Below are 26,099 nucleotides of genomic sequence, written 5' to 3' on the forward strand. Positions count from 1 at the left end.
AAAAAATTCTTAAAACATAATTACACTTTCACATTGTGGGGTATTGCAGGGTCCCCCAACTGGTAGCCCGTGCGACGAATTTGGTCCGCGGGTTGTTTTTATGGCACCGCAAGTTTTCTGAGCAAAATAAAAAAATAATATGTATGTGTTTTTGGGGGGGATTTTAATTGCTGGATATAAAAGACTGTAAAAACACCAGGAAATCAGCTCCAAGTGATTTAAAGAAATCTGTCCCCAGGCATTACCACGCATAATAGAGAGACACGTGATCGCATACAAATGTGTGGTTTGAAATGATGATGTTTTAGTCAAACATTCTGTTTGGGCTTCTTGCAAGTCAATTTGCAGTCAACAAATGATTTGTAATTATGTTCCGGCCCCCCGACCCTCTGCTCCAGAAAAAATACTGACCCACGGCTGAATCTAGTTGATGATCCCTGGGGTATTGGGTGTAGATCAGTGCCACAATTTAATATTTTTAAAATTCGAGCTGTAACACAACAAAATGTGGAAAAGTCAAGGGATGTGAATACTTTCTGAAGGCACCGTAGATCTTCTATTGATATATTAGATCAAATTATCTCAAGTCCTCTTAGATCTCTCACAGTGGCAATCAATTTGGTATTGGGCAACTGTCCCCTCTTTATCCTGAGACACACATACACAGCTGACCTTTGACCTCTGGTTGGGTCCATTAGGAGAAGAGCAACCAGGAGATTGACCTGGCATTCAAGCTCAAGTCACTGCAGCAGAGCTTTGACGCGGAGCGGGCAGAGCACAAGGTCACCAAGACCCGCCTAGCTGACAAGAACCAGATCTACGAGTCCATCGAAGAAGCCAAGTCTGAGGCCCTGAAAGGTGAGGGGGGAGAAAGGGTAGGGGTGTTTGGGAATTGATAGATTAGTGAAATGGAGCATAAGAGAAAAATATACGTTACAACAAGAAGCAGGGGGAAAATGTGCCCCACCTAGTGAGTATGTGTCACTGCCAATAATGACAATCTGGATAAACGTGTTGGCTAAACCAGGACTTTTCAAACCTCTCCTCTGGGACCCCCAGCTGTTCCATCTATCCTAGCACTTTTGAATCAACTTGTCAACGAATCACCAAGTCCTTGAATAGGTGAATAAGATCAGCTAGTTCAGGTCTGCAACAAAATTGGGAAACATCTGGCGTCCATATTATACAATTGTCTATTATTATCATAACATTGTCTCCTTCTTACGTTTGTGAGGGATGGAGCGGACGCTGCAGGAGGAGCGGAGCCACAAGCTGCAGTTGGCGTCCAGGCTGCTGCTCCTGGAGAAGGAGCACTCCATGCTGGACTGTGACTACAAGCAGGCTGAGCACAAACTGGACGAGCTGCGCACGCACAAGGACAAACTCGCTGAGGAGGTGTGGGGGGGTTCAGGGTTGTATGTGTGTGTGTGTGTGTGTGTGTGTGTGGGGAGGGGTACAAGTCTCTGATTGTCTCTACATTCATTGTGCGTCTTTGTGTGTAAAGGTGTGTGCGTGTGTGTCTTTATTTGTGTGTTTCGGGAAGATTTCTCTCTGGCTGTTCTATTAGCTGCAAGAAAAGGTCTTGGTGCTGTCTTTACCCGAAACTAACCTCACCATCTCTCACTCTCTCACACTCACTCACTCTCACACTGTCTCATTTCTCCTCACTCAAGGTGAAGAACCTGAGCCTGTGTATGGAGCAGGAGGAGAAAAAGCGCATGCTGAGCCAGAACGACCTGAATGTCCAGACCCAGCAGGTGACTGCTCTGTGCTCCTCGGAGAAGCAGCTGAAGCAGGAGCTCAACCACCTGCTAGACATGAAGCACAGCCTGGAGAAACAGAACCAGGAGCTACGCGGGTAGAGGGGATAACGCGAGCACACACACACATGCTTTATAAACACATATGCACCGTTGAGCTGGCTTTGGAAAGGATTCAGACCCCTTTTTCCACATTTTGTTAGGTTACAGCCTTAGTCAAACGTTTATTAAATTGTTTTTTCTTCATCAATCTACACACAATAACTTATTCACATAATGTTCAGACCCTTTGCTATGAGACTCGACATTGAGCTCAGGTGATCATCCTTGAGATGTTTCTACAACTTGAGTGGAGTCCACCTGTGATAAATTCAATGAATTGGACATGATTTGAAAGGCACCCACCGGTCTATATAAGATCCCACAGTTGATAGTGCATGTCAGAGGAAAAACCAAGCCATTAAGTTGAAGGAATTGTCCGTAGAGCTCCAAGACAGGATTGACAGGAGGCACAGATCTGGGGAAGGTTACCAAACATTTCTGCAGCATTGAACGTCCCAAAAACAACACAGTGGCCTCCATAATTCTTAAATAGAAGAAGTTTGGAACCACCAAGTCAGGGACCAAAGAACTCGATGGTCACTCTGACAGATCTCTAGAGTTCCACTGTGGAGATGGGAGAACCTTCCAGAAGGACAACCATCTCTGCAGCACCCTACCAATCAGGCCTTTATGGTAGAGTTGCTGGACAGAAGCCACTCCTCAGTAAAAGGCACATGACAGCCCGCTTGGAGTTTGCCAAAAGGCACCTAAAGACTCTGACCATGAGAAACAAGATTCTCTGGTCTGATGTAACCAAGATTGAACTCTTCGGCCTGAATGCCAAGCATCACGTCTGGAGGAAACCTGGCACCATCCCAACGGTGAAGCATGATGGTGGCAGCATCATGCTGTGGGGTGTTTTTCAGCGGCAGGGACTGGGAGACTAGTCAGGATTCAGGCAAAGATGAACGGAGCAAAGTATGGAGAGATCCTTAATGAAAACCTGCTCCAGAGTGCTCAGGACCTCAGACTGGGGCGAAGGTTCACCTTCCATCAGGACAACAACCCTAAGCACACAGCCAAGACAAAGCAGGAGTGGATTCAGGACAAGTCTCTGAATGTCCTTGAGTGGCCCAGCCAGAGCCCGGACTTGAACTTGATCAAACATCTCTGGAGAAAACTGAAAATAGCTGTGCAGCAACACTCCCCATCCAACCTGACAGAGCTTGAGAGGATCTGCAGAGAAGAATTGGAGAAACTCCCCAAATACAGGTGTGCCAAGCTTGTAGTGTCATACCCAAGAAAACTTGAGGCTGTAATTGCTGCCAAAGGTGCTTCAACAAAGTATTGAGTAAAGTGTTTGAATAATTATGTAAATGTCATATTTCCTTTTTTTTTCAAATAAATTTGCAAACAATTCCAAAAAACATTTTTTGCTTTGTCATTATGGGGTATTGTGTGTAGGTTGATGAGGAGTTTTATATATTTAATCCATTTTAGAATAAGGCTGTAACGTAACTAAATGTGGGAAAAGTCCAGGAGTCTGAATACTTTCCAAAAGCACTGTATGTGTGTGTGAGAGAGAGGATGTGATGGCCAATCAATGTTACTCATTTCTGTCTTCCCCAGGCACTACATGTTGGGAGTTGTGTGTTGTTTGTTTTAGATTGATTTGACATCGCAGTGATTGACAGTCCTTTTCCCCAATCACAGGGAGAGACAGGAGACTGACGGACAGCTGAAGGAGATGAAGGACCAGCTGGAGGCTGAACAGTATTTCACGGTACTGTTGAGTTCTAGTCACTCTCCCAATGTGTGGAAAGATTTTCCCAAAAGTCCCAGGTTTACAAGAAATCCTGGTTAGAATACAGCTGGGAATTTTTGTTACCAGAGTTTTTGCAACCCTAAGAAAGACTATATTTAGTAGTTTCTCGGTCTAGTAATTCTGCTTTACAGTGTTTGCTATGTCCCAAATGGCACCCTATCCCTATTGACCCTGGTCAAAAGTAGTGCACTACATAGGGAATAGCATGCCATTTGCAAATAAATTCATTAAAAATCCTACAATGTGATTTTGTGGATTTTTTTTTGGCTCATTTTGTCTGTCATAGTTGAAGTGTACCTATGATGAAAATTACAGGCCTCTCTCATCTTTTTAAGTGGGAGAACTTGCACAATTGGTGGCTGACTAAATACTTTTTTGCCCCACTGTATGATAGTTGGTGTGTGTTGACGTGGATGTCCTCTGTGCCAGACCCTGTACAAGACCCAGATCCGGGAGCTGAAGGAGGAGTGTGATGAGAGGAACAAGCTGTATAAGGACATTCTGCAGAGACTGGAGGAGTACCAGGAGGAAAGGTACTGGAACAGGATCCGACCATAAACTGTGCCTTGACACTAGGGTTGCGAAATTCCTGTACGTTTTCCCAAAACTGTGATTTCTGGAAACCCTGGGAAAGTTATCGTAATTTTACAACCCTACCTGAAACTCAATTATATCCTTGTTCACACCACTGAGCCCAGCTGTACTGCACTGGCCTGGTTACACATCCATTGTAGTTGCTGGACCCATGCTGGAAAGAAGCACTTCTAACAAGCTCTTGGAGATTAGTGGCATTAGCACAAAGTTAATCTCTCATGGACAGACCACGTAAACATACATGGTACCACTTGTGTTTAAGTAGTCTGTCCACAAGTGATTAGCTGTAGCCTCATGTAATAATGTGTTTCATCCTTATCATGGTGAAATGATAGCCTGACAATACTGCAGGTAATGTGATCAGAGCGTAACCTAACCTCTTGTGATGCCTAGTCTACAGGTGATGTGCCATCAATCACCATATCACAAACACAATGATCTTCGAGAATCTGACCAAATTACACAAGATGTTTGATTATTAGCACACACTGTAAAGTCACACAGACAGACTTTAAGCTCTAAACTCCTGTTACAGCCAGCCCGGAGATCTCATTTTATCTCAATATCAAATCATTTCTGGGTAATAATTAAGAGGCAGCAGCGTAGCCTAGTGGTTAGAGCGTTGGACTAGTAACTGAAAGGGTGCAAGATCAAAGCCCCGAGCTGACAAGGTACAAATCTGTCATTCTGCCCCTGAACAAGGCAGTTAACCCACTGTTCCTAGGCTGTCATTGAAAATAAGAATTTGTTCTTATACTGACATGCCTAGTTAAATAAAGGTATCTATTTTTTTTAAGTACCTTACTGTCATTGTTTTCAATTAAAATGGTGGGAGGGGAAAACTGAAAACTAGCTGTTATTGGCAGAGAACTCTCTTATTCGTCTTAACTAATTTACCACCTGGTGATGTCACCAGGCAGGCCAAAACGCCATCCCACCAAAACAGGCTGACACTAAACAGCTCTTAGACTATTATACTAAAAGGACATTATCATAATTTTCACAATTTCACAATATTATTCTATCCTCATTGTGTGGAAATATACTGTATATAAAACACACTAATATCACTTTTATGACTTGACTGCACCTAAAATAGAAGTGAAAATGGAACTCATTGATATACGCTACCGTTCAAAAGTTTGGGGTCACTTAGAAATGTCCTTGTTTTTGAAGAAAAGCACATGGTTTTTTGTCCATTACAATAACATGAAATCGATGTTAGAAATATAGTGTAGACATTGTTTAGAAATATAGTGTAGACACTGTTTAGAAATATAGTGTAGACTATAGTGTAGACATTGTTAATGTTGTAAATGACTATTGTCATTTACATAGGCCCGTTATCAGCAACCATCACTTCCAATGGCTTGTTGTGTTAGCTAATCCAGGTTTATCATTTTAAAAGTCTAATTGATCATTAGAAAACCCTTTTGCAATTATGTTAGCACAGCTGAAAACTGGTGTACTGATATAAAAGATGCAATTAAACTGGACTTCTTTCGACTAGTTGAGTGTCTGGAGCATCAGCAATTGTGGGTTTGGTTACAGGCTCAAAATGGCTAGAAACAAAGACACTTTCTTCTGAAACTCGTCAGTCTATTCTTGTTCTGAGAAAGTAAGGCTATTCCATGCAAGAAATTGCCAAGAACAGCACAAACTGGCCCTAACCAGAATAGAAAGAGGAGAAGAAAATTAAATAAAGAATTTAAAAAATATATATGAAAAAAATCAGCTGTTTCCAGCTACAATAGTCATTTACAACATTTACAGTGTCTACACTGTATTTCTGATCAATTTTATGTTATTTTAATGGACAAAAAAATTGCTTTCCTTTCAAAAACAAGGACATTTCTAAGTGACAGCAAACTTTTGACCTGTAGTGTACTAAGACCTTCTCCTAGGCCAGCCTTCTCCTATTACAACGTTTGGCAATGCAAGATTAATGTATTCCTAGGTCAAGTGACCGTCCCGACATACAGTACAGGACACTGATGTCATTAGCTTCATTTTCCCATATATACTGCATAGATTGCACCAGACCAGGATTTTCCTGGTATTTCGGGATTTCCTTTTTGGCCTTCCAGCGACTGCTCTGACATTAAGCACTGGACTAGATTCAGTCATTTTCCCACACTAGTGTCAGTATTTTTCCAAATCCCCACATTCCCTGCTATTCCGGGTCTTCCTTCCCACAGGGATTCCCTGGCAGCACAGCTGGGGGTGAGCCTAACCAAGGTGGACTCTGAACAGCTGGCGCGCTCCATCGCAGAGGAGCAGTACTCCGATCTGGAGAAGGAGAAGATCATGAAGGAGCTGGAGATCAAGGACATGATGGCCCGACACAGGCAGGAGCTAGGGGACAAGGAGGCCACCATCGGCTCGGTGAGGGGGGGATGGGTTGGAGCGAGAGACAGAGCGGGGAGGAAGAGAGAGGGAGAGAGACTGAGGCTTGAGTTTAGTCAGTCAAATAAGAATGTTGTCAAAGAGAGGGTGTCACTGAATACGTTTGAGACCTGTACTTGGTGTCTGTAATGCTCACCTATCATCTGTGGCCCCCTACAGTTGGAGGAGTCCAACCGCACCCTGACCGTGGACGTGGCCAACCTGGCCAATGAGAAAGAGGAGCTCAATAACCAACTGAAGGAGATGCAGCAACGTGAGTATCCCCCCCCCTCCTCCACTCGCCCTTCCTACTTTGAGCCCAGGTCCACAGTGTCCAGAATGTTCCAGAAATGTTGTGGGAATGCTTGTTCTTGTTTTGGTGATGGAGGAGTCCATGTGCTCTCAAGGTCCTCACAGTATCCAGAATGTTACCGGATGTGGTGATCGGAATGTTTGGCCAGATTGTTCCAGGGATGTTATCAGAAGGTTTGGTATTGGTTTTGTTCAGAGCTCCAGAAGGCCAGGGAGGAGGAGAGACATATGAACAGTGTGAAGATGTCCTTCGAGAAGAATCTGCAGACGGAGAGAACACTTAAGATACAGGTGAGGGACTGTTTGGATGTGTATCACATATGAGCTATCTGGCTAGAAAGCACTGGTTAGCTACAAATAGTGTCGCTGTAAAAGTCGTGTCGCCCTTTCCCAACCAAGACCACGTTATTGGTATGGGTAATGGTTAGCATAACACGTTAGGTCCTGGAGTACAAAGTATCGGGGGTTCATGTTCCTGAGTTCAGCAGAACAGATACAAAAACTAAAATGTTACATATTATGCAATATATAGAGTCAGTTTCCTAGAATCTCCATCAAAAGCGCCTTTTGTTCCAGGACTTGCCTGAATCGTGTGTCCGGGTAACCAGCCCATAAGGTATTTTTCATTGAGAATATACACTGAGTGTACAAAACACTGGTCTTTCCATGAATCCAGGTGAAAGCAGGTGATCCCTTATTGATGTAGATGAAGGGGAGGAGGCAGGTTTAAGAAGGATTTTTAAGACAATTGAGACATGGATTGTGTGTGTGCCATTCAGAGGGTGATGGGCAAGACAAAATATTTAAGTGCCTTTCAACGGGTTATGGTAGCAGGTGCCAGGTGTACCGGTTTGAGTGTGTCAGGAACTGCTGTTGGGTGTATCACGCTCTAATGTTTTCCCGTGTATCAAGAACTGTCCACCACCCAAAGAACTTCCAGACAACTTGACACAACTGTGGGACGCATTGGAGTCAACATGGGCCAGCATCCCTGTGGAACGATTTTGACACCTTGTGGAGTCCGTGTCCCAACAAATTGAGGCTGTTCTAAGTGCAAATATTAGGAAGGTGTTCCTAATGTTTTGTACACTCAGTGTATGTTGCGGTGTGCTTTCCATTCCATCCCCATAACATATTGTTTATATGTATGGCTGTATCCACCAGGCGGTCAACAAGCTGTCTGAAATCATGAACCGGAGGGAGACGATGCGTGCGGGTCACCGCCACGATGACACCCTGGACATGCGCAGGAAGGAGAAGGAGAACAGGAAGCTACAGCTGGAGCTGAGATCGGAGAAGGAGAAACTCAACAGCACCATCATAAAGTACCAAAGAGAGATAAACGATATGCAGGCGGTCAGTCTATAACATAACCACAACCTTACACTAACCATCATGCAACCACTTAAACAGGTAGTCAGTCCAACCAAAGCACAACCACAACCTTAAACTAACCATCACACAACCACAACCTTGTACTAGGTTGGGCTTCCGAGTGGCACAGTGGTCTAAGGCACTGCATCTCAGTGCTAGAGGCGTCACAACAGACCCTGGTTAGATTCCAGGCTGTATCACAACCGGCCGTGATTGAGAGTCCCACAGGGCGGCGCACAATCGGCCCAGCGTCGTAAGGGTTTGGCCGGGGTAGGCCATCATTGTAAATAAGAAATTGTTCTAAACTGACTTGCCTAGTTAAATAAAGGTTAAATAAATAAAATACTAACCATCACACAACCACTCGTTGCTGTGAACATTTTACTATGAGAGCATTTCATTTTCTTATTACTAGGCAGTCCTGTGGGAACAAAGTGAGGCCAGTTGGCTGGAATGGCCTCCCAAAGTCACATCGATATAAAGACACCAGTAAATACTACCTACTTGATGCTTCAGCTAAAAGTGTGTGCATGTGTGTTTCCATCAGTGGAGGCTGCTGAGGGGAGGGCAGACTCGTGGTAATGGAATGGCATCAAACACATGGAAACACATGAAAACCACTTATCTACTTATTCCTCTCCAGCCGTTACCGTGAGCCTGTCCTCCCCATTTAAGGTGCCAGCAACCTCCTCTGATTTCCATCTGTACTGTAGGTGTTATCAGACGAGAGCCAGGTGCGCATGGAGCTCCAGATGGCCTTGGACAGTAAGGACAGTGACATTGAGCAGCTGCGCTGTCAGCTGACCTCTCTTAGCATCCACTCTATGGACTCCACCAGCATCAGCAGCAGTAACGACATGGACGACAGCGGTTACCCAGGTAAGACCGGCCTCTCACCCCTTACTTTAACACTGGCCACTTAACTCTTCAAATGGAAACCTTTAATAGGCAGGTGTTACCTTCATGTACTCAAATGTTCAGTGTTTTAACTTGAGCTTTAAATCATTCATATTTAACATTCAAGTCAAAGCACTGAACAAGCCCTCTATCCTTCCCTATCTCTCTGTCGCAACACAGTTTTCCTTTTATTTTCCCACCTGTCACTCCCTTATTGACTTCCCAACCCCTTCTTTCACTATGCCTAAAAACATCTGCCTTGAATACACCTTGAATTCCTCATCCCTTTCTTTCCCTTCGATATCCACTCCCACGCTCCCTCTCTCTGTCTGTTGTGATGGTGTAGTGTTCATCGGTCACTCCCAGACCTCCGAATATATGCCTTCCACTACCAGCGCAGGCAGAAATCTGTCAGTATTGCCACCCAGCCCTCCTTTAGAGTGGCTCACCTTCTCTTTGGCTCCGACTCTGAGAATGAGGAGTAGGAGGAAGAGAAAGAGTATGACGTAAATGACAGGCGGTTAGAACATGGCCGCAGACCTTTGGCCCTCACCGATGAGCAGCCGTCCCCAGAGCCTGACCGCAGCGGTGCAGGTGACCCCTCATGGTCTACAAAATACGTACCCTCTCTATCCCGCCTCGGCAGTTTGTCCGTCTGTAACACTCCCGGCAGTGACTCTGCAGTGCAACTACAGTAATAGTGGTTGGTGTTTCACAGCTGTGTGCGGAAAGTCGCAGCCTAACTTTGTGTGGCCCCTGTTAACCTTGAGTTGAGTCAACTCAAACTATGTGGACTTTCAAAACGTTTTCCCGATTTGGAATAGCTCCAGGGTAGGGATCCTGAGCTGCATCTAAAATGGCCCCCTATTCCTTATATAGTGCACTACTTTGACTTGAAATGGTACCATTTTGGATAAGAAATAGAGTGCCATTTTTCTTTCAAGCACCATTAGTAGATTAATTTAGCGAAATAAAAACCTTTGTTGGGAAGGCATGTAAATAACTTATAGAGACAATAATTAGCTACAGAGCATTACATGATGCACGCAACACGTTTCGACAGCAATGGTTTAACTGGTTGAAACAATGAATTGGGCCATGTGGATTGGCTCCTGACCTCAGCTCTCTGCAGTATTTAACAGAGCTGTAATGAAGCTCCTATGAAGCAATATTAATGTACTTCCTGTTTCCTGTATGCAAAACAGATACCAGGCTGGAGGGCTGGCTATCACTTCCTGTGAAGAACACCAAGAGATTTGGATGGGATAGAAGGGTATGGTGCCCCTTCTGCCTCTCTGACTATTCTGTACCTGATTATTGGTCTTTATTGATTATTCCACTGACACGTGAGTCCAACTGTGTGATTTTATCTTTTTCCCTGCTCTCTCTCTCTCTCAGTACGTGGTGGTAAGCAGTAAGAAGATCTTGTTCTACAATAGTGATATGGACCGAGAGCAGTCCAACCCCTACATGATCCTAGACATTGAGTGAGTCACAAAGCTTGTTTGTCCTCATTTGACCTTTTTTTTCCTCACTGCTTCTATTGAGATGCCTATCATTGTTCCATTCTATCCTCCATGCAGTAAGCTGTTCCACGTCCGACCAGTCACTCAAACAGACGTGTACCGTGCTGACACCAAAGAAATCCCCAGGATATTCCAGGTGACAACTCACAATGACATCAATATCTTGTCTTCAAGAGTTTCAACCGAATCCTCATTTACAGAAACGTAACATATCATCTGCTCCTTATTCCTCTTCCATCTCTCCACCTCACAGATCCTTTACGCCAATGAGGGCGAGAGCAAGCGGGAGCAGGAGTTTGCGGTGGAGCCGCTGGCGCTGGCGGGCGAGCGCTCGTCCTACGTTAAGCACAAGGGTCACGAATTTATCCCCACTCTCTACCACCTGCCGTCGAGCTGTGAGGCATGCACGCGGCCCCTGTGGAACGTGTTCAAGCCGCCACCCGCGCTGGAGTGCCGCCGCTGCCACACCAAGTGCCACAAGGACCACTTAGACCGGAATGAGGAGGCCATTGCCCCCTGCAGGGGTCAGTAAGAGGGGAATGGTCACAATATTTAACCCTCCCTTGCCTCCCACATTCCATAAAACTCTATAAACCCAGTGGAGTTCTTAAACCCAGAGGGCTCACTTGCCACAAAATGTGCCACTTTCCTGTCTAGGTTTTATATTTCTGTGGGTGAATGCCACTGGGTTCATAGGGTTTCATGGGCATGTGGGCAAGCGAGGGTTAAATATTATTTATGAGTTTTTGAACAATGGGAATTACTGTTTAGAATGATAGTCCCCCTTGAACATTGCCACTTTAGCGACTGTATTATTAGGACAGTGAAGTTAAAGCACATTTAGCATATTAGTCAGTTTTCTTTAAATTAATTGTTTTCCTGTATTAGTGTATTCACTAACTTCAAACCTCCTGCCTTAGTGAACTACGACATATCCACGGCCAAAGACCTACTCCTATTGGCCGGCTCTCAGGAGGAGCAGCAGCGATGGGTCAGCCGGCTAATCAGACGCATCCCGAGGAAACACCCTGGACCCGCCTCCGTGGCCCAAGCCCCCGAGCCAGCCTCCCACTCCTCCCCCCGACTCTCCCCTGGCGCCTCCCCCCGCAACTCTCCAAGCCTGTCCTCCCACCGCGGAGCCATCAAGGTCCAGCCCAGTCGCCAGCAGACTCAGCCTGCAGGGAAGCCCAGGTAAGACTATTGATGGGTAAAGAGGGTGGCTTTCAGACTTGGGTTCAAATTGTTTTGGAAATCTTTCAAATACTTTCAGCATTTGCTTGAGCCTGCCTGGAATGCCAGATCGGCGGTGTATGCGCTTTTGGGGCTATGAAGATACAAGTGTCATACATCATTCTTTAGCTTAGAACCTTGGTAATCAAACCGCTTTGTCCGATTCACAATAGGCTTTACAGCGAAAGCATAGCATGTGATTGTCTGAGGACAGTGCCCCGCATACACCACCATTAAAAACATTTTTCAAACCAGCAGAGGCTGGTTTGGATTTTTTTCACAAAAATCTGAAATAGCGCGAAAATAAATCACTTACCTTTTAAAGATCTTCCTCTGTTTGCAATCCCAAGGGTCTACACAACAAATGGTCGTTTTGTTCGATGAAGTCCTTCTTTATATTCCCAAAAAAGTCAGTTTTGTTGGTGCATTTGATTCAGTAATCCACCCATTCCACTCGTTCAACATGCAGACAAAGGAATCGCAAAAGTTATCGGTAAACTTCGTCCAAACAAGTCAAACAACGTTTCTAATCAATCCTCAGGTAGCCTAATATGTAAATAAACTATCAAATTTAAGACTGAATGTAGTATGTTCAATACCAGAGATAAATAACGAAGTGCGCGTCCTCATTCATGCACTCCACAAGACTAGAGTCCTAATGAGGGACACCTTGAAAAACTACAACGACTTGTTAATTTTTCAAAAAACAAGCTTGGAACCTTTTCTAAAGACTGTTGACATCCAGTGGAAGGCATAGGTACTGCAATCTGGGCGCTTTTTGGTTGGAAATCCAATATGCCAACATAGGAATGGCCTGAGAGCTCTTACAGTTGACCGGGGCCACTCTAGAAGGGCAGAAATATATTGACTTGGCCAATGCTTTGATACGGTAGACCATTCCATTCTTGTGGGCTGGCTAAGGAGTATTGGTGTCTCTGAGGGGGCTTTGGCCTGGTTTGATAACTACCTCCCTCAAAGAGTGCAGTTTATAAAGTCAGAACATCTTCTGTCTCAGCCACTGCCTGTCACCAAGGGAGTACCCCAAGGCTCGATCCTAAGCCCCACGCTCTTCTCAATTTACATCAACAGCATAGCTCAAGCAGTAGGAAGCTCTCTCTCATCCATTTATATGCAGATGATACAGTCTTATACCCAGCTGGCCCCTCCTCAGATTTTGTGTTAAACGCTCTACAACAAAGATTTCTTAGTGTCCAATAAGCTTTCTCTACCCTTAACCGTGTTCTGGACACCTCCAAAACAAAGATCATGTGGTTTGGTAAGAAGAATGCCCCTCTCCCCACTGCTGTGATTACTACCTCTGAGGGTTTAGAGCTTGAGGTAGTCACCCCATACAAGTACTTGGGAGTATGAACCTTCCTTCCGTCAGCACATATCAAAGCTGCAGGCCAAAGTTAAATCTAGACTTGGTTTCCTCTATTGTAATCGCTCCTCTTTCACCTCAGCTGCCAAACTAACCCTGATTCAGATGACCATCCTACCCATGCTAGATTACGGAGATGAATTTATAGATTGGCAGGCAAGGGTTCTCTCCAGCGGCTAGATGTTCTTTACCATTCGGCCATCAGATTTGCCACAAATGCTCCTTTATAGGACACATCACTGCACTCTATACTCCTCTGGAAACTGGTCATCTCTATATACCCATCGCAATGCTTATTTGTAAAACCCTCTAAGGCCTCACTCCCCATTATCTGACATAACTACATACAACACCCATTCTGACAGTCACATTCTGTTAATGGACCCCAAAGCACACACATCCCCACATCCCACACACATCCCTTGCTCCTCTTTTCAGTTCGCTTGCAGCTAGCGATGAGAACAAGCTGCAAAAAACAGTCAACCTGGACAGTGGTATCTCCATCTCTTCATTCAAAGACTCAATCATGGACAATCTTACTGACAGTTGTGGCTGCTTCGTATGATATATTGTTGTCTCTACCTTCTTGCCTTTTGTGCTGTTGTCTGTGCCTATTAATGTTTGTACCATGTTTTGTGCTGCTACCATGTTGTGTTGCTACAATGTTGTTGTCATGTTGTGTTGCTGCCATGCTATGTTGTTGTCTTAGGTCTCTCTTTATGTAGTGTTGTGGTGTCTCTCGTCGTAGATGTGTGTTTTTTTGTCATATATATATATATATATATGTATATATATACATATATATATGTATATATATATATATATATATATATACCTGTATATATGGTGTGCCTAGAGTGTCAAGAGTATTTGATAGATTTTCATTACTATTTGAACCCTTGATTTGCTAGGTTTGTGTGTAAACCTGGGTTGTGTTCAATAATCCACAACTTTGCAAAACGTTTTGCAGCGAGAAGCAAAAACCAGTGTTCTTTTTGGATATGTTCAGGTTGTACCTTCCCATTTTAAAATGTTTTCTTCCTACTGAACATGGCCCTGGTTGAAATAAACAAGATGGATATACAGCTATTCATAAATCAGATGTGTGTTACTGATATTGGATTTGCTTTTCATTGCAAATATAATGTCTGTCCGTTTGGTCAACACAGCATACTCTTACTTACTTACTGACTTTATTGTCCCTTGGGGAAACTGTGTTGTAGGGTCATGTACACATTTAAAGTGACGTTTAAATACAAAACAAAATGGACAATACAACTTTCATTAACAGTTACATACCAATAAAAATAATAATAGTAAGAAATAAGAAATAAAACATTAAATATAAAAGAAGAAAAGACTAGCCTGCTGGCCTTACGGAGTCAATGGGAACATTCGCCCGAGCTATTTAGGAGGGATATCACACCTGGCACAAATGATTGTCTCGTTCTATTTTTCCTGCTGAGGGGTGCCCTATCCCTGTGCCCAGAGGGGAGTAATTCAAAGTTCAGGTACAGGGGGTGACTTGGGTCTAAAATGATTTTGTGAGCCTTACAGAGGGCCCTGACCTTAAAGATCACATCCAGGCCTGTCTGTTTGACCCCAAGTCTCTCTTTATCTCACCTAGGGATGGGTATCGTTAAGATTTGAACGGTATTACTACTCTTATCGATACTGCTTATCAATCTGGTACTTTAACGGTATTACTACTCTTATCGATACTGCTTATCGATCTGGTACTTTAACGGTATTGCTACTCTTATCGATACTGCTTATCGATCTGGTACTTTAACGGTATTACTACTCTTATCGATACTGCTTATCAATCTGGTACTTTAACGGTATTACTACTCTTATCGATACTGCTTATCGATCTGGTACTTTAACGGTATTGCTACTCTTATCGATACTGCTTATCGATCTGGTACTTTAACGGTATTGCTACTCTTATCGATACTGCTTATCAATCTGGTACTTTAACGGTATTACTACTCTTATCGATACTGCTTATCGATCTGGTACTTTAACGGTATTGCTACTCTTATCGATACTGCTTATCGATCTGGTACTTTAACGGTATTACTACTCTTATCGATACTGCTTATCAATCTGGTACTTTAACGGTATTACTACTCTTATCGATACTGCTTATCGATCTGGTACTTTAACGGTATTGCTACTCTTATCGATACTGCTTATCGATCTGGTACTTTAACGGTATTGCTACTCTTATCGATACTGCTTATCAATCTGGTACTTTAACGGTATTACTACTCTTATCGATACTGCTTATCGATCTGGTACTTTAACGGTATTACTACTCTTATCGATACTGCTTATCGATCTGGTACTTTAACGGTATTACTACTCTTATCGATACTGCTTATCGATCTGGTACTTTAACGGTATTACTACTCTTATCGATACTGCTTATCGATCTGGTACTTTAACGGTATTACTACTCTTATCGATACTGCTTATCGATCTGGTACTTTAACGGTATTACTACTCTTATCGATACTGCTTATCGATCTGGTACTTTAACGGTATTGCTACTCTTATCGATACTGCTTATCGATCTGGTACTTTAACGGTATTACTACTCTTATCGATACTGCTTATCGATCTGGTACTTTAACGGTATTCTTATCGGTTCTTTTTGTAATTTTTTACGAAAAAAAAACTAACCAAATTAAGAACTGAATTAACATTGCTTTATTTTCTGAAATGTAAAATAAACAATTATTTACAGCAAAATAAACAGCATTGTTTTGAACAAATCACTATTAAAGACTAATGTTGTGATGATGGAAATGTAAAACAAATTAAATAAACAATATTTTCCTGCAAAAGATAATACAGTGGTATAGAACAACACGGATGGGGCATGCAGGTAGGCTGCAAAAGGACTTACAGTTCTTAGCAGTTCTTCTGTTGTACACTGCCCTGGTATGGAGGACCTTCTGTTTTACACTGCCCTGGTGTGGAGGACCTTCTGTTTTACACTGCCCTGGTGTGGAGGACCTTCTGTTTTACACTGCCCTGGTGTGGAGGACCTTCTGTTTTACACTGCCCTGGTGTGGAGGTCCTTCTGTTTAACACTGCCCTGGTGTGGAGGACCTTCTGTTTTACACTGCCCTGGTGTGGAGGACCTTCTGTTTTACACTGCCCTGGTGTGGAGGACCTTCTGTTTAACACTGCCCTGGTGTGGAGGACCTTCTGTTTAACACTGCCCTGGTATGGAGGACCTTCTGTTTCACACTGCCCTGGTGTGGAGGACCTTCTGTTTTACACTGCCCTGGTGTGGAGGTCCTTCTGTTTTACACTGCCCTGGTGTGGAGGACCTTCTGTTTTACACTGCCCTGGTGTGGAGGACCTTCTGTTTTACACTGTCCTGGTGTGGAAGACCTTCTGTTTTACACTGCCCTGGTGTGGAGGACCTTCTGTTTTACACTGCCCTGGTGTGGAGGACCTTCTGTTTTACACTGCCCTGGTGTGGAGGACCTTCTGTTGTACACTGCCCTGGTGTGGAGGACCTTCTGTTGTACACTGCCCTGGTGTGGAGGACCACCTGTTTTACACTACCCTTGTGTAGTGCACAGTGACAGAGAGATAGTTGTCCTGACAGAGGCTGGTCTAGCCGTCTGATGTGATGGCCAGCTTTCGCACGTCCTTCTGCTCAGTGATCACATTGGCCTTTTCTACACCATACCAGGTCGGAATTAATGTTTCACTGAGGTATCTCCTGGAGGGAGGGGTATATTTGGGGTTGAGTGCCTTGCTCATCTCCCTACAGTAAAAAAAAAAAGAGAGTTTTCATGTGTTGAATTATCATTATAGAAATATTGTGTTGTGGAGTGATGGGACTAACGTACAACCCTTTTATACTACTATATACTAAAAATTAATACAACTCAATATAGACTGACAGACTGTTCCCTAAAGCCCTTGGACTCCACTGTTGCAAAGGGGTGTAGGCCTTTCACTATGAACTTGGTTAAGGCTAGGTGGCACTCATTCACCCTCTCCTCAGTCATCCTCCCACTAGCTGCCAGCGTGAAGGGGCTTTGGGCTTGTCTTTGCCTTGGACCAGCGGTATTAGAGGGAGGAGTGGGTTGGTTCATTTAAATGGGTTATTGAATTTATGAACAATCAGCTGGCTAATGATCATGAACCCATGTTCGCATAATTTAGTTAATTCCGTGTGTGGGCTCCAGGCTGCTAGCATACATACCTAACGTAGATCGGACAACGAGAGATTAACTAGGCAGTCGAAAACTGCCTTTCTCTGCCTGTACATGATGCACTTTCGACAGATGTTTGGACAGATTGCTCGTGTTTCCGCCCTTACAAGCAAAAGTCTTGTTGCATTTGTTTCAACGAGCACTGTCAGCATCGACTCTGGTGAAGTGTAACCACACTTTCGACAGATGTTTGGACAGATTGCTCGTGTTTCCGCCCTTACAAGCAAAAGTCTTGTTGCATTTGTTTCAACGAGCACTGTCAGCATCGACTCTGGTGAAGTGTAACCACACTTTCGACAGATGTTTGGACAGATTGCTCGTGTTTCCGCCCTTACAAGCAAAAGTCTTGTTGCATTTGTTTCAACGAGCACTGTCAGCATCGACTCTGGTGAAGTGTAACCACACTTTTGAACGTTTAGTTCTCTCAGCCATGGTCACTAATTAAGAGCAGGGTGCTGTGTGTGCTGTAGCGCCAGAGACATCTCTTCTGGATTGGGAATAGCCTAAATGCATCATAGACAAATGTCTTCATTTTATTGCAAATTGGAAACGGTTGGTGAGATCAAATGTGCAAGATAACGTTTATGTAGCAATAATAAATAGGAAATGTATTTTCTTAATTTCTCCAGTACCAAAAGCAGAACCGTTTAATATCGAGTTTTGGTATCCATCCCTAATCTCAACCATGTTCATTGTTCATCTATCTCATCTTTATCTTGTTTATTTGTGTGTAGTGTAGTGTAGGAGTGCACTTGTCAGCATATTCATGCTGGGAACTCTCCATAGTAATCACATGATGATTATACTTTTCTTTCAGACCAGAGCTATCTCGCTCAGCTCCATATCAGTTCATGAGTCAATAAGTAACTTAGCTAACTTATTTTAGGAACTAATCTACAATCTTGGCATAATGTTCTTGGTGCTACTTAAGTTTAATATGGACAATACTTATCCCAAACTAGGTCACATAACCCTATGGGGTGGTTTCCCGGAAACAGGTTAAGCCTAGTCCTGGATTTAAACCCACTTTCATTGGAGATTCTCCATTGAGTTTACTTAGTTGTCAGATGTTTTCTCAGTTCTGCTTTCAGCTCAACACTATTCAGGGCTTGACATTAACTTTTTTAGCCACTGCCCCTTTAAGGCTCTCCCGGAGGAAGGTTGGCCACTCTTATACTTTTCATGTCTTGAATAAAATAATTCCCTCCAGGGCTTGACATAAAGGGCATCCCGTCATCCAAAGGGATGATAGAAAAATAGGTATACTGTTCAAAACAGACTCTGGAACAGTTCTGGGTTGACATATCCACAATTCGTACAATCACTGCACATACAAAAATCATTAGAATTTTTTTTCAATGGAACAAATTAGACCGATTGGCATAAATTGTTGATGAAGTTTTGTTTATATTATAAGCTCAACAAAGTGTACATGGCTGTATCAAATCAAATCACATTTTATTTGTCACATACACATGGTTAGCAGATGTTAATGCGAGTGTAGCGAAATGCTTGTGCTTCTAGTTCCGACAATGCAGTAATAACCAACAAGTAATCTAGCTAACAATTCCAAAATTACTACCTTATAGACACAAGTGTAAGGGGATAAAGAATATGTACATAAAGATATATGAATGAGTGATGGTACAGAGCGGCATAGGCAAGATACAGTAGATGGTATTGAGTGCAGTATATACATATGAGATGAGTATGTTACCAAAGTGGCATAGTTAAAGTGTCTAGTGATACATGTATTACATAAGGATGCAGTAGATGATATAGAGTACAGTAAAAACGTATACATATGAGATGAATAATGTAGGGTATGTAAACATTATATTAGGTAGCATTGTTTAAAGTGGCTAGTGATATATTTTACATCAATTCCCATCAATTCCCATTATTAAAGTGGCTGGAGTTGAGTCAGTGTGTTGGCAGCAGCCACTCAATGTTAGTGGTGGCTGTTTAACAGTCTGATGGCCTTGAGATAGAAGCTGTTTTCAGTCTCTCGGTCCCAGCTTTGATGCACCTGTACTGACCTCGCCTTCTGGATGATAGCGGGGTGAACAGGCAGTGGCTCGGGTGGTTGTTGTCCTTGATGATCTTTATGGCCTTCCTGTGACATCGGATGGTATAGGTGTCCTGGAGGGCAGGTAGTTTGCCCCCGGTGATGCGTTGTGCAGACCTCACTACCCTCTGGAGAGCCTTACGGTTGTGGGCGGAGCAGTTGCCGTACCAGGCGGTGATACAGCCCGACAGGATGCTCTCGATTGTGCATCTGTAGAAGTTTGTGAGTGCTTTTGGTGACAAGCCGAATTTCTTCAGCCTCCTGAGGTTGAAGAGGCGCTGCTCAATCCAACTGAGCATCTGTGGAATGAGTGAAACAAGCTATTCAGAGTAGAGATCCACTACCAGCCAACTTGACACAACTGTGGGAAGCATTGGAGTCAACATGGAGGGGGGTGTATGCATTCACTGTACTGTAAGACACTTTGGAGAAAAAAGTGTCTACTCATAATATTATGCATGTTTTGTGTGATTTCAATAGGGGCGTACATAATTGATTGCCATCAGTGGTTTTGTTGTTTAGAGCTTTGACCTTTCTGATGGCAGTCCCTTGTCGTGGAAATTCTACACTCAAAGTCAATCTTAAATAAATAATTGTTTATTATCAGCACGCTGGAGAGGTTCCAACCAACTCAATGCACCAAGTACACATGTCGATCAGGAGCTCCACCCAGGGCAGTCCCGTTAGTTCTCTTATATACATTGCATGATTTAGCTTATTGATCATTGATGTTTTGCTTCATTCATGTGACCGACCAATACTGGGTCATGCATGTGACAGACCAATACCTCACGAGGCTTCTTCTCTCTAAGCTGAGACCTTAAAACTGAGATATCTTTCTCAAAACAAGGTTCTGGGCATACTGCTAAATTGCAGATACTGATTGTGAGGATTCGTTCAATCAGTCACTTGCATGAACACAAATTGGTTATTAGAAAAGCACAAACTTAATCATTTCATCCCACATCCGGGCTGTTCTTGTGTGTGTTTGTGTGCGCCCGCACAATAAATTGACTTAATAAATTTAATAAATTGACTTAATCTAGCAAAATGCCATTATTCATTTGTACTTATTTTTCTCCTCTCTCTTCACAGCTTACCTCTATAATACAATGGTTTGGTGTATCCTCTCACATCATGTGGACTTTGACTGGAGCCTGGACACACAATGGAACACACATCTACTTGCCTTGTTCACAAATGGCACCCTATGGCTCTGGTCAAAAGTAGTACACTCTATAGGGAATAGGGTGCCATTTGAGACACACCCAAAGACTGCAAAACGCCAAGCATTTACAAATCTTTTTTGGGAAGAGGGTAAAGGTTAATGTTGCATTTACAGTGCCTTCGGAAAGTACTCAGACCCTTGACTTTTTCCACATTTACGTTACAGCCTTATTCTAAAATGGATTAAATAAATAAAAAACCTCATCAATTTACACACAATACCCCAGAATGATGAAGCAAAAACAGGTTTTTATACATTTTTGAAAATGTATTAAAGATAAAAAACAAAAACCTTAATTACATAAATATTTAGACCCTTTGCAATGAGATTTGAAATTGAGCTCAGGTGCATCCTGTTTCCATTAATCATCCTTGATGTTTCTACAACTTGATTGGAATCCACCTGTGGTAAATTCAATTGATTGGACATGATTTGGTAAGGCACACACCTGTCTATATAAGGTCCCACAGTTGACAGTGCATGTCCGAGTAAAATTCAAGCCGTGAGGTCGAAGGAATTGTCTGTAGATCTCTGAGACAGGATTGAGTCGAGGCATAGATCTGGGGAAGGGTACGAAAACATTTCTGCAGCATTGAAGGTCCCCAAGAACACAGTGGCCTCCCTTCTTAAATGGAAGAAGTTTGAAACCAGCAAGACTCTTCCTAGACCTAGCAGCCCAGCCAAACTGAACAATCGGGGGAGAAGGGCCTTGGTCAGGTAGGTGACCAAGAAACCGATGGTCACTCTAACAGAGCTCCAGAGTTCCTCTGTGGAGATGGGAGAAATTTCCAGAAGGACAACCATCTCTGCAGCCCTCCACCAATTAGTCCTTCATGTTAGAGTGGCCAGATGGAAGCCACTCCTCAGTAAAAAGCTCATGATAGCCTGCTAGGAGATTGCCAAAAAGCACATAAAGAACTCTTAGACCATGAGAAACAAGATTTTCTTGTCTGACGAAACCAAGATTGAACTTTTTGGCCTGAATGCCAAGCGTCATGTCTGGAGGAAACCTGGCACCATCCCTACGGTGAAGCATGGTGGTGGCAGCATCATGCTGTGGGGATGTTTTTCAGCGACAGGCAATTAGAGACTAGTCGGGATCGTGGAAAAGATTAACAGATCAAAGTACAGAGATCCTTGATGAAAACCTGTTCCAGATTGCTTAGGACCTCAGACTGGGGCGAAGATTCACCTTCCAACAGGACAATGACCCTAAGCACACAGCCAAGACAACGCAGGAGTGGTTTCGAGGCAAGTTTATGAATATCGTTGAGTGGCCCAGCCAGAGCCTGGACTTGAACACGATAGAACATCTCTGGAGAGACTTGAAAATACCTGACAGAGTTTGAGAGGATCTGCAGAGAAGAATGGGAGAAACTCCCCAAATACAGGTGTGCCAAGCTTGTAGCGTCATACACAAGATGACTCGATGCTGTAATCCCTGCCAAAGGGGCTTCAACAAAGTACTGACTAAAGGGTCTGAATTCTTATGTAAATGTGATTTATTTTTTACAAATTAGCAAACATTTCTATACCTGTTTTTGCTTTGTCATTATGGGGTATTGTGTGTAGAATGATGGGAAAAAACAATTTAATCCATTTTAGAATAAGGCTGTAATGTAACAAAATGTGGAAAAGTCAAGGGGTCTGAATACTTTCTGAGAGCACTGTATGTAAGCACTGCAGTCTGACTCACATCAGTCTCAGTAAAATAAATGGTTTCACATTTTGCCTTATACAGTGTCCTGGCCCCAGATCTCTTTGTGCTGTCCATTGCTGTGTCATTGTTACAATGGCACAAACAGTGGCACAAACAGATCTGTGACCAGGCTTTATACAGTATTCATGTCATAGCAAATGTCTATTTCATGACTTCATGGAATCAAATACTTTGCAGGTCGCTCTAGAACTGCCTTATTTTTATAAATGACATACACTGAGTGTACAAAACATTAAGGACACCTTCCTAATATTGAGTTGCGCCCCCTTTTGCCATCAGAACAGCTTCAATTCGATGAGGCATGCTCTCTACAAAGTGTCAAGCGTTCCACAGGGGTGCTGTCCATGTTGACTCCAATGCTTCCCACAGTTGTGTCAAGTTGGCTGGTAGTGGATCTCTACTCTGAATAGCTTGTTTCATCTCATTCCACAGATGCTCAGTTGGATTGAGATCTGGTGACTGGGAAGGCCACTGCAGTAAGCTGAATTCGTGTATGCCTATTTTGTCCTCTTTCAGTTCTTGACACACTCAAACCGGTGCACCTAGCACCTACTACCATACCCTGTCCAAAGGCACTGAAATCTTTTGTCTTTCTCATTCACCTTCTGAATAGTACACATCTCAATTGTCTCAATGCTCAGAAATCCTTCGTTAACCTGTCTCTTCCCTTTCATCTACACTGATTGAAGTGGATTTAACAGGTGACAATCAATAAGGGATCATAGATTTCACCTGGTCAGTCTATGTCATAGAAAGAGGTGGTCCTTATGTTTTGTACATTCAGTGTATATCTACCCGTCTTTAACATAGAAATGGAATGAATGGCCGCCAAACATTATTGCTTCATAGACCTGAATGGGGGAATCCGTTCTATTCATTCTAATTCTATGGTCTTTACATGCCTGGGTGATCCTCAGAAACTATATTATTGTAGATGGTGTTGTATTAAGTATGTTTGTGAGAGTGTATTGCCACAAAGATATGTGACAATTGTATTTCCCTGTAATGTTACAAGATGGGCTATGTATGAAGAAAAAAATGGGCGAGATTGAAATCTGGGGTCAGTCCACAATTGATATTCAGATGGATGCATTGCTTCATTCAAATCAGTAAGTGTGTTGTAGCCTGATCCCAGGTCTGATTGTGCTGTCTTGCCAACAACAACGACAATAGGAGCAAGACCGCACAAACATCTGGGTCCAGGCTAAAGTGTTTGTCTTTATGACAAAATAAGGTAAACCATGATGTAGAGTAAAGTTGTCCATGCTCATTAGCTTTTTAGCTATTCTGAAAGGTAACCTTATGGGCTTTCTGTTTCAATGACAATAGATGCATTTCCCTCAATAAAGGATTATGGGAGGGAGGGAAAGCTGATCGTAGATCTGTCACTAGCAGAAACTTCACCCCGGAGCTTCTCGCTCCTCAGTTCACAGGCTTCTGTAAACTATGGTGACCCTCAGAGAGAACTGTATCAATATAATTTTGTATTGTACCATATGACTGCCTGTCCACTACATAGCTTTAAAAAAATTATACTGTACTCTATAAGACATCAACAGAGAATATTTATTTATTGTGCATTTACTTGTATTGCTTATCATTTTGCTTTGGAAAAGTTATGACACTTTTCCGTTAAAACACTCTATCTGTTTTCCAAACACTATGTTCTGGGACCAAAATGTGTTATTAAGACAAAATACCAGTGGATAAGACTCTGTTAGTGGTTTCACAAGTCAGTGACATACTCATCAGGGCAGGCAACAAAAAAACATTTTTTTAAACATTTTCCAAATTAAGATGAGCGTTTCTTATTGGACAAGTACAGTTAGTCCCTCCATGTTTCATTCCGTTCTCGGTTATGTGGTGTCTAAAGAACATGACCCAGGTGACTGACTCTCCTCTCCAAAGTTCATTCCACCTTTTTGACACCTCTTCTGTAGTGGAATATCATGGCCAGCACAAATCCATTGAGCGATGACAAGACCGCAAACCGGGTAAGAACTGAACGAATTAAAGAACCAAGCGTTACTAACTGATCACAGTATGAGCTCATTTCCTAATGTTTATAACCGCTGAAACTTATCTTCTATGTCTATTGCATAGATCAGAAAAAGACATTGTTGGTTAGAGGATGCACTTGGTCCAAAGCATGCTTGAACAAAGGTATGAGATGAGCTCTCTAATTAATAGTCTAGCACATCTTTATGAACTAAGATCACGTTTCTACAAAGCAGGCAGTAGATACTGACCTTATGTCTGTCACCATGATTGTATTGAACATCTTCTCTGAAACATGATTTGAGTGTGAAAACGAACCTTCCAAACAGTCAGTCATCACGTTTCCATAACTGCCAATCTCCTTATGTAGACTAGCCTAACCCCACTGTATCTGCCAGCTGTTGGCTAGAGAGCACGTACCAAGACCAGAGTAGGCAGTCTTTGTGACAAAATGATCAGTAGAGTTGAAAATGCGATGGAAACACATTGAACTTTAGATTTACATTCGGTCCATGTAAACAAAAAAGTCCATTTTTTGTGCACTATGTCATCATGCACTGATTTGCATCTGCAATTTGTTGGTGGGGAAATGTGCATATTTTCTTTATGCAGATTGTAGAATATTTGCATGAAAATCTGTCACCAATTGGATGGAAACCTAGCTAGTGTAATGGTTTTCCTCCTCTTCGTCTGAAGAGGAGAGGCGATAAGGATCGGAGGACCAATATGCGGCGTGGTAAGTGTCCATGGTTGTTTATTTAAACACATAAATTGAACACTCCATACAAAAACAATAAACGTAACGTGAATAACCGAAACCAAAAACAGTACCGTGTGGTGTAAAACACAGACACGGAAACAAACACCCACAAACAAACAGTGAAACCCAGGCTACCTAAGTATGATTCTCAATCAGAGACAACTAACGACACCTGCCTCTGATTGAGAACCATACTAGGCCGAACACAGAAAACCAACCTAGAAACACAAAACATAGAATGCCCACCCAACTCACATCCTGACCAATACAAACAAACAAATAACACAAATACTAGGGTCAGAACGTGACAGCTAGTCATACCTCCATTACTGTAATAAATTACGAAAGGGTGAACTATCCCTTTAAAGCTGAAATCCGTAGCAGTGAAACTCCCACTTCTGTTTGCGATATATTACAAAGCATAACTTAAAACAGCAAACACATTTTTTTTCCCTCTGACATCATTGCATGCGCGATGGTACATACTATGCTGTTCTATGACAATAAAAAAATACCACAATACAGGATGCTCCTCTGCCCCGTTTCAAAAACAATAACAAATGTACCTGGGGCGACCAGTGTCGCTGTTTCACCTTTTGCGAATCTCCGCTTTAAGTATTCAGACCCCACAATACCGAAGAACCAATGGAAGAGGCACACTGTTCTAGTGCCAGACATGTGGTCAGATTCCCTACCCTTAATTCTGAAGTTTACACCTGTTCACTCCCCCCTATGGATTTAAAAGCAGTGGAAAG

At 42.9% G+C, this 26,099-nt stretch overlaps 2 protein-coding genes across 2 annotated transcripts in view; one reads left to right on the forward strand and one right to left on the reverse strand.

Annotated features, from left to right (window-relative positions):
* LOC112217395 (rho-associated protein kinase 2) overlaps positions 1 to 21,074 on the forward strand; it is a 51,196-nt gene extending 30,122 nt beyond the window's left edge. Inside the window, exons 10-25 of the mRNA XM_024377641.2 lie at positions 699 to 858; positions 1,235 to 1,395; positions 1,674 to 1,858; positions 3,516 to 3,585; positions 4,057 to 4,160; positions 6,420 to 6,606; positions 6,787 to 6,880; positions 7,115 to 7,209; positions 8,083 to 8,274; positions 9,006 to 9,171; positions 10,395 to 10,462; positions 10,588 to 10,676; positions 10,773 to 10,851; positions 10,969 to 11,239; positions 11,636 to 11,906; positions 20,734 to 21,074. Coding sequence (XP_024233409.1) covers positions 699 to 858; positions 1,235 to 1,395; positions 1,674 to 1,858; positions 3,516 to 3,585; positions 4,057 to 4,160; positions 6,420 to 6,606; positions 6,787 to 6,880; positions 7,115 to 7,209; positions 8,083 to 8,274; positions 9,006 to 9,171; positions 10,395 to 10,462; positions 10,588 to 10,676; positions 10,773 to 10,851; positions 10,969 to 11,239; positions 11,636 to 11,906; positions 20,734 to 20,746 — 2,205 coding nt within the window. The 3' untranslated portion in view covers positions 20,747 to 21,074. The remainder of the gene's footprint in view (positions 1 to 698; positions 859 to 1,234; positions 1,396 to 1,673; positions 1,859 to 3,515; positions 3,586 to 4,056; positions 4,161 to 6,419; positions 6,607 to 6,786; positions 6,881 to 7,114; positions 7,210 to 8,082; positions 8,275 to 9,005; positions 9,172 to 10,394; positions 10,463 to 10,587; positions 10,677 to 10,772; positions 10,852 to 10,968; positions 11,240 to 11,635; positions 11,907 to 20,733) is intronic.
* Positions 1 to 26,099, reverse strand: part of LOC112219756 — a 466,516-nt gene that overhangs the window by 170,252 nt on the left and 270,165 nt on the right. The gene's annotated exons all lie outside the window — the stretch shown is intronic.

This window comes from Oncorhynchus tshawytscha, linkage group LG18 (genome assembly GCF_018296145.1).
Source record: "Oncorhynchus tshawytscha isolate Ot180627B linkage group LG18, Otsh_v2.0, whole genome shotgun sequence".
In the NCBI taxonomy this organism is placed as follows: domain Eukaryota; kingdom Metazoa; phylum Chordata; class Actinopteri; order Salmoniformes; family Salmonidae; genus Oncorhynchus; species Oncorhynchus tshawytscha.